At 35.7% G+C, this 9,018-nt stretch overlaps 1 protein-coding gene across 1 annotated transcript; it reads right to left on the bottom strand.

The window, feature by feature from the left end:
- Nucleotides 1-6,959: 6,959 nt before the first annotated feature.
- LOC135229327 (olfactory receptor 14A16-like) lies at nucleotides 6,960-8,684 on the bottom strand. The gene has a single exon (XM_064278957.1). It carries the CDS (start codon nucleotides 8,023-8,025, stop codon nucleotides 7,069-7,071), a length of 957 nt encoding a protein of 318 aa, XP_064135027.1. The 5' UTR covers nucleotides 8,026-8,684; the 3' UTR covers nucleotides 6,960-7,068.
- Between the last annotated feature and the right edge of the window lie 334 nt (nucleotides 8,685-9,018).

The raw sequence follows: 9,018 nt of genomic DNA, 5'->3' as shown, positions 1-9,018 counted from the left end.
TTCACCAATGCCTTCGGTTAATCTTGGACTTCTTTCAACACCATGGGTTCTTGATCATATGCTAGCTCCTGAAAGGGTTGAATATCTTCTTTTTGGTACAGTGACTGTGTGTTTCTTCCATCTTCTTTTCATGCTTTCTGTGTCATTTAATGTTTTGCTCATAGAACCCTTCAATGTTTCAACTTGAGGCTTGAATTTTTTCTTCAGCTTTCACATTGAGAAATGCCGAGATTGTTCTTCTCTTTTGGTTTTATAACTCCAGGTCTTTTCACATTTCATTAGAATACTTTTCTTTCGGAGCTGTCCTTTGATATCTTCTATTCAGTTCTTTTATGTGATCATTTCTTCAATTTGCCTTAGCTACTCTACTTTTTTTTTTTTACTCTACTTTTTAGAGCAAGTTTCTGAGTCTCTTTGGACATTCATTATGATCTTTTCTTTCTTTTCTGTCTTTTTAACGTTTGCTTTCTTCATGTATGAGTCGACGCCTTGATGTTACTAGTCTATTCTGTCCTGTATGGTCGCTATGGGTCGGAATTGACTCTACAGCAATGGCCTTTTTTTTTCTTCCCTTTTTTTCTCTGTTGTTTTTGAAGAACTTAAACAGAATTGTTGTCAAATTCTCTAAATGTTTGGTCGAATTCCCCAGGGAATCTATCTGGCCCAGGACCTTTTTTTTTCCCCTTGTAGGAACAGTTTTGATTACTGATTCAATCTCTTCACTTATAATGGGTCTGTTGAAATTTTCTATGTAGTCATGAATCAGTTTAGGTAGTTTTTATGTTTCTAGTAATTTGTCACTTTCCTCTACATTACCTAATTTTTTGGCATACAGGTTCAAAGTATTTCATCATAATTCTTTTTATTTCTATTAGATCAGTTCTAATGTCTCCCTTTTCTTATTTTGGTTTTTTGCATCATTTTTTTTTCTTTGTCAATATAGATAAAAGTTTGTCAATTTTATTGATCTGAAATGATCTGAGAACCAGCTTCTGGTTAGATTGAATCTATTGTTTTTGATTAAATTTATTTTTGCTCTGATCTTTTCTAATTCCTTTCTTTTAGTAGTTTTAGGTTTAACTTGCTCTTCTTTCTCTAGTTCATCCAGCTGTAAAGTTAGATTATTTCAGGTCTTTCCTCTTTATTAATGTAAGCATTTATTGCTCTTAATTTCTCTCTGAGGACTGCTTTCATTGCATCCCATAAGTTTTGGGTTGTTGTGCTTTCATTTCACTTAACTCCAGGTATTTTATTATTATTATTATTTATCTCTCGATTTCTTCCCTGATCCAATTGTTGTTTAGTACAGCATTGTTTAATTTCCATGAATTTGTATGTTTCATAGTTTTCCTTCTGTTATTAATTTATAATAGTATTCTTTAGTGCACAGAGAAGATACATTTTATAATTTCAATTTTTTAAAAGCTTGTTGAGGTTTATTTTGTGGCCTACCATATGATTAATTTCAAAGAATCACCCATGTGCTCAGAAGAAAAATGTGTTTTGTTCTGCTGTTGGGTGTAGAGTTGTATATATGTCCGTTAGGTCTAATTGGTTTATGGTATTGTTGAAATCTTCTATGTCCTTACTAAATTCTTTTTAAATATATTGAAAGAGGTATGTTGAAGTCTCCAACTATTATGGTGGAGTCATCTATTGTTCCTCTCAGATCTTTCAGTACTAGTTCCATATATTTTATAGCTCTGATGTTGGAAACAAATATTTATAATTATTATGTCTTAATAATTTATTCTCTTATTATTAGGAAATGTCTTTCCTCATCTCTTAGAACAGATATTGATATAAAATCTATTTTGCCTGATATCAGTATGGCCATCCCTACTTTCTTATGGTTATTAGTTATATGGCATATTCTTTTCCATTCTTTCACTTTCAACCTGTTTGTGTCTTTGGGTCTAAGATGTGTCTCTTGTAGATAGCATAAGGATGGATCGTGTTTCTTATCCATTCTACCACTCTCTGCTTTTTGAAGAATTTAAACCACTTACATTTAAGCTAAATACTGAAATTAAAGGACCTACTTCATTCCTTTTGCTAATCGTTTTGCGTGCCTTGTATCTTCTTTGTCCCTCAATTCCCATACTTCTGTTTTTTTTTCTTTAGACTCCTTTTTGTGTTCAGTCTTTTTAATTTCTTCCTTCTTCCCTCTGTGTACGTTTTGTAAATATTTTCTTCGTGATTACCACAAATATTACGTTTAACAACTTATAATTGCACCAGCTTATTTTAACTTGATGCCTGTATTTAACATAGGAAGTATGAGTAAGTTTTAATGTTAGTATACTAAAACTCTATGCTATTTTGCTCCTCCTACCCCCCTTTTTGTTGTTGTAACACCAATTACATCATTATACATTCTGAGTTCCTTAGCTTGAGTTTGTACTTATTTAATGTTGTATTGCTTGTGGGACTTAAGTAATACTAAGTTTACTCCCTGGAAATACCAGACAACTCTTCCTTATATTTTCTCATGTCATTACCTTCGTTGGAGATTTCTCTCTCTTTCTCTTTTCTTTCCCACGGACTGATTCAATTATCTGTCCAGTGTCCCTTCTTTTTCATCTGAAATAACTCCCTTAAGTAATTCTTGCAGACCAATTCTGGTGGTTATAAATTCCTATAACTTTTGTTTATTTGGGATCCTTGATTTCGCCCTTATTTTTGAATGACAACATTACTGGGTGAAGAGTTCTCATTTGAAAATTATTTTTCTTCAATACTTTATACAAGATCTAATCCCTGCTTCCCTAATTTTTGTTACCATCCATTCCTTCAAAGACAACACCAGTTTCATTCACACTGAATTACTTTCAGTCTTTGCAATCTGGTATTATGCATTTGGCTTCTCTGGTTATCACATGGTATTTCCCTCCTATAAGGCAGCAAAAATCATCCCACATGACTCTTTTTTACCCTCCAAACGTTAAATAAGAGTCTTCCATCTACCAGAAAAACCTCTTTGGTTGCCATTTTTCTCTATATTTGTTGCATCCTCCACATATAACTATCATGAAGCATTTCTCACCTAAGTCCTTGATATTTTTTTTCTCTTCACCTGATCATATCCTAGAACTTAATATAGTTTGTCAAAATCTTTATACGTTACAAATTTCTTCTTCCTAAATTAATTTTTTTGGTTTTGCTCTTCTTAAAAAAAAAAAAAAACTCTTCTTAGTCGGCACAAAAATGTAATTAATTTAGCCACCTGTTACTTAAAGTGTGTGGTTTTTTTTCCTTGCAAGTAAGCAGATATAAGTTGCAGTGCCATTACCCATATTGATAAAGATACATTCCAGCTGATAGTGTGTTTGGCAAGACATCTGTTGCCCAGTGACCCCCTAGCAATATACTCAACTAATCCCTGATATCGTAATATTGCTCCTACAATTCTTAGACTGAAAAGAGGGTTGATAAAATCAGTTATTATATATGGAATTGGAAATCATATTTTTACATTGAGAGTGTTGGAGTCAATAAATTAATTTACCAAAAAAAAAGTTTATACATACAATTATGTGAGCACTTTATTAATGCAAATAACATATACCTGGGGGTAGTAAGTGTGAGTGTTATTCTGGAAGTTTCCATATTCAAAGAATATGTTAGTACACTGATTTATTTAAATAAAAAAATCTGATTGTGAATAACACATCAAAGTTAATGTATAGTAGGAAATCCATTTGCCATCAGTATTTAGCTTGCCCATTTTACCCTAGTATTTAACCCAACCTGAGTACCACTAAAATATTTGTTGTTTGAGAGCAGTTTTTCCTAATTATATTTTCCATAACTTGTAGTTTCCTAATTATGGTAGGCTTTTCTAAGGCTAAGGATCCCTGGTGGTGCAGTAGTTAAATGTTTGGCTGCTAACTGAAAGGTCAGTGGTTTGAACCCACAAGCTGCTTGGGGGGAGAAACATGTGGTAGTATGCTTCCAAAAAGATTTACAGCCTTGGGAACCCTATTGTCCTATAGGGTTGCTACTAGTCGATATCGACTTGATTTGGCAACAGGTTTGTTTTGATTTTTGGTTTTGAAAACTCTGTGGGGCAGTTCTACTCTGTCCTATAGGGGCGCTATGAGTCGGAATTGACTTGACGGCACTGCATTTTTGGGTAAAGCTAGGAGTAGCTCTTCATTCACACATAGGAGAAAACACCCTCCTCTCCTCTTTCAAGTTTGTCCCTAAGAGGTAGGATTTAATGCCTTTCGCAATACTGTAGGATCTCTCTTCCTTTGATTAAAATATTGATCTATGTATTAGAAACAGAAGCTTGCACATATTATATGAATACACCTGGGTGTATTTTTATAAACTGCCTATATCCACGTTACCAGCACCCAGATCAAGAAGAAGGATAATGCAGCACCCCAGAATCCCCTTCTATGCTTCTTTTTAGTTACAAGCCCCGTGGTGACTCCTATCCCATACTTCAGGCAGCATAGTGTCTGTTTTTATCTTTATATAAAATAAATGACATTCTACAAATTATAGTCTTCTGTGTCCAGTTTATTTTTCTCAGTTTTATATTTGTGAGACTTTTCCACATTTTTGCATAGATGTAGATATTTCACTTCCATTGCTGAATAGTACTGACTGTTTTGAAGATGCCAAAATTTATCCATTTTGAGAGTAATGAGCATTTTGAGAGTTTCAGTAATAACATAGCAATATTTCTCTCTTCTCCTCTGATTTCTCTGAAATGCACAGCAGCTCAACTCAATTGTGATATATTAATAATGAAACACTGAATTTTGAGCAGAGTATTAGTTTTCTATTGCTGCAGTAACAAAGTACCAGGGATTTAGTGGTTTTATATAACAAATTTATGCTCCTACAGTTCTGTAAATCAGAAATTTGACTTGAGGCTCACTAGGTTAAAATCAAGGTATCGATGGGCTGCATCCATTTCTGAAAAAATTCCGTACATGAATTTTCCAGATTCAAGAGGCCGTATGTATTTCTTGAATCATGGCTACCTTCTGCAATCTTCAAAGGCAGTAACGGCTGGTCACATCCCTCTCACTCTGCCATCTAGCTGGTTTTCCAACTTCTGTTGCAAAAGTTCCTCTGCCGTAAAGGGTTTATGTGATTAGATTGGTCCCATTTGGATAATCCAGGATAATTTTCCATGTCAAGGCCCTTAGCCTTAATAACATCAGCAAAGCCCTTTTGTCCTGGTAAGATAACATGTTCACCGGTTCTGCAAATTAAGACATGCACATCTTTGGTATCATTCTGCTTAACATACGCAAGATTGCAGACGTTCACGTTTCTAGCAAAAGTACTCTGCCAATGCAAATCTCTAACAATTTCAACAGATATGTAATTAAATTTTATTTTGTTTTGGGTGAAAGAAACACTCAAGTCTAAACTTAGAAAAGTCTAACATAAGGGATTATAAGTAGAATAAATGGATCTTCTTGCAGCAGATGGGGTCAGTTCATTTGCTACACAACATGCACGTATATGATACATTCCAACTGCCTGAACATGTGAAAGCTGGACAATGAGTAAGGAAGAGTGAAGAGTTGACACCTTTGAATTGTGGTGTTGGCGGAGAATATTGAATATGCCATGGACTGCCAAAAGAACGAACAAATGTGTCTTGGAAGAAGTACAATCAGAACGCTCCTTAGAGGCAAAGATGGCGAGACTGCGTCTTACATACTTTGGAAATGTCAGGAAGGAACAGTCCCGGAGAAGGACATCATACTTGGCAAAGTACAGGGTCAGGAAAAAGAGGAAGACCCTCAACGAGGTGGATTGACACAGTGGGTGCAGCAGTGAGCTCAAGCATAACAATGGTTGTAAGAATGGCTCAGGACCAGGCAGTGTTTCGTTCTGTTGTGCATAGGGTTGCTATGAGTCGGAACCGACTCGACGGCACCTAAAAACAACAACTGCCTGAACATGAGCCAGTATATTTTACAATCATGTGAATATTTTTTCCACAAAATGCATACATATCCATTCAATCACACAAATGCTTTTTCTCTCTAAATTGAACAAACCCACTAGTTCTTTGTCTGTGTGGAAAATATAGTTTCTGATCATGTAAACTATATATTTGCATAAGCCCATAACTACTGCAAAAGAATGATTATAATCCATTGCCTTTGGAATAAATAAGAAGTTAATCCCCTACAAATATAGAGATCATACACTAGACTAAGCTCAGATTAATAAAAAAAATAACAAAAATTCCTGGGACCAGAAAACAATGTGGGTATTGTCCATTAATCCATATGATAAATAAATACCCACTTATTTCTACTCTAGGCCACACACTAAGCTAGGCATAGGAAATACAGCACCTGTCCACAAAGATCCCATGGTGTAATGAAGTAAAACATAACAAGTACTTACAAAAATAAATCTTAAATTACAACTAAGATAAATGCTATGATGGAGAGGTAAAGGGTATGAAGAAAACATCTAAGTGGACCAACTGGACTAGTCTGGAGAAACCTAGGTAAAGGTAATCTCATGGACCAGTGTACTGGAGCAGCAAATACAACACTAGATTAAGAATGGAGAGATAATCGTATGACTATAAGTGAGTTGTATATCCAAAAGTTACGAAGTATTTGTCACATACAAAAGCGTCCCTATAAGGAATCCCTAGGTAGAACAGATGATTAAGTACTCGACTACTAAATGAAAGACTGATGATTTAAACCTACTACGAGGCCTCTGAAGAAAGACCAGAGATCTGCTTCCGAAAGGCCACAGCCTTGAAGACCCTATGCACAGTTCTACTCTGCATACACGTGGTTGCCACAAGTTGGAATTAACTGGAAAACAACTGCTGTTTTCTATGTTTGTTTTACAATTAAGATGATAAATATAAGGTCAGCATGTGTCTGCCCAATTACAAATGGAACTACTGGTTTTTCCACTCACTTCGTCTAGTGATAGTGCCTGTTAGTAGCAATTCAATGAGTACAACCAGAGTTTTCACAGAAATTCTTACTTTAAATATCCAATATTATATTCAGACTATGCAACCAGATTGTTCAGACAATTCTGTCAGTGATTGAAAGATCATGATATATGTGGCATTAACTCTCCTAATTTGAAGGGCAATGCCCACTCTTTAAGTTTCTTTAATGCCATCTTCATATCCTTATTTCTCAGACTGTAGATGGCGGGATTCATGATGGGCGGCACCATAGTATAGAATACCGACACCAGCAAATCCAAGGGTGATGGTGATTTGGGTAAAGGTCGTAAATAGGCAAGAAAGCCAGAAAAGAGAAAGAGAGTCACAACAGTGAGGTGAGGCAAGCACGTGGAGAAAGCTCTAGACCTGCCTTCTCTGGATGGGATTCTCAGAACAGTGGAGAAGATGTGAATGTAAGAGATATCAATAAACACAAAACAGCCAAAACCTAACACCAGGGTGAGCCCAATGACTACTAATTCCACAGTATTATAAGAACAGGCGAGGGACAGCAGTTGTGGAACATCACAGAAGAACTGACGAATTTCAGGAGACCCACACACTGGTATGGAGAAGGTAGAAGCTGTGTGCAGAATTGCATTGAGAACTCCACTGACCCATGAGGAAGCTGCCATCTGCACACAGGCTCCATGGCTCATGATGACTTCATACCTCAGTGGGTGGCAGATGGCAACGTAGCGGTCATAAGACATCACTGTGAGTAGAGATACTTCTGTAGTGGCTGAGAGGAAGAAGAAAAATACCTGTGAAACACAGCCGAGAAATGAGATGGTGGTGTGATTAGCCAGAGAGTTTGCGATGGATTTGGGAACAGTGATGGAAATGAGGCAGAGATCCAGAAAGGACAAGTTCTGCAGGAAGAAATACATAGGGGTGTGGAGCCGATGATCCTTGCTTGTGAGAGTGATGATGAGAACGTTCCCCAGTACAGCTGCCAGGTATAGCAGCAAAAACAACACAGCATGTGAGATCTGGATCTCCCGAACATCAGAAAACCCCATTAGGAAGAACATGGTCACAGAGGTGAAGTTGTTCATTTCTCTGGGTGTTTAATCAATGACTCTAAAAAAATAAAATGAACAACTTGTGATTTAGTCAAGGGAGTTTACTCTTCTACTTTCTCAGGTTCACTTTCTCTGAAACATGTGCAGGTATTCCATGCCATACAAGAGTAACACCACCAAGTCTTCAGGAGGTAATTGAACACAAATAATCCCATTAACTGAATGACTGAAAATGGTTATCAGTCAAGTCCAAATCATCCACCTTGTCATTCTATGTTGATTAAGGCCCATATTCCACATCTAATTCAAATAGAATTTCATATACCTTGTATTGAAATATGTAGTGAGAAAGTGCACAAATTTGGGACCAGTCAGTCCTGAGTACAAATTTTAGATCAGCTGTTTACAAGCTTTGTGATCTCATATACATTTTTTGAGTATCCTTATTCAACCTACTGTGTAAGTGTTATCATTGGATCATTCTTTTGATTCAATTAAATAATTCATACACAACTTATGCATAATTACTGGATAAGAAAACACTTAACCAATATCATTTCCTCTACTCATTGCATCTTTCTTCATTATGCCAGTGTCAGGAAAAATTGTGAAAATCTTTGAAACAGGAAAAAAAGCTGAGTCTTCTCTTTAGTGGACTGGGTTATGTTTGTTATTTATTGTCTTTAAGCTATCTTACAATTGTAGAAGTTGTATAAAACTGTTAATAATAAAAATTATTGCCTATACAAATACAAACTAATTTAGTTTTAGCGGAATGCAATTGGTATTTTCTCTGTAGATAGATCCATTTTGCATCTATTTGTATTTTTTTTCAGCCATGCTTATCTGTTCTTTTATGTGTGAAATTTGATTTTGATTTTGAATATCTTACTAGCTCTCTCAATCACTAATTAATTACTTAAAATATTTGGCATGTGTTTGTTTTATATATTTTATGTTCTTTAAAAAAACTATCTTCATCTTCTGACATAGATAGCAACCACTGACACTTAGAGTCAAACCTTA

The sequence above is a fragment of the Loxodonta africana genome, unplaced genomic scaffold (genome assembly GCF_030014295.1).
Source record: "Loxodonta africana isolate mLoxAfr1 unplaced genomic scaffold, mLoxAfr1.hap2 scaffold_207, whole genome shotgun sequence".
Classification (NCBI taxonomy): domain Eukaryota; kingdom Metazoa; phylum Chordata; class Mammalia; order Proboscidea; family Elephantidae; genus Loxodonta; species Loxodonta africana.
Note: the sequence above shows the minus strand (reverse complement) of the source record. Positions and strands in the feature narration are given on the sequence as shown.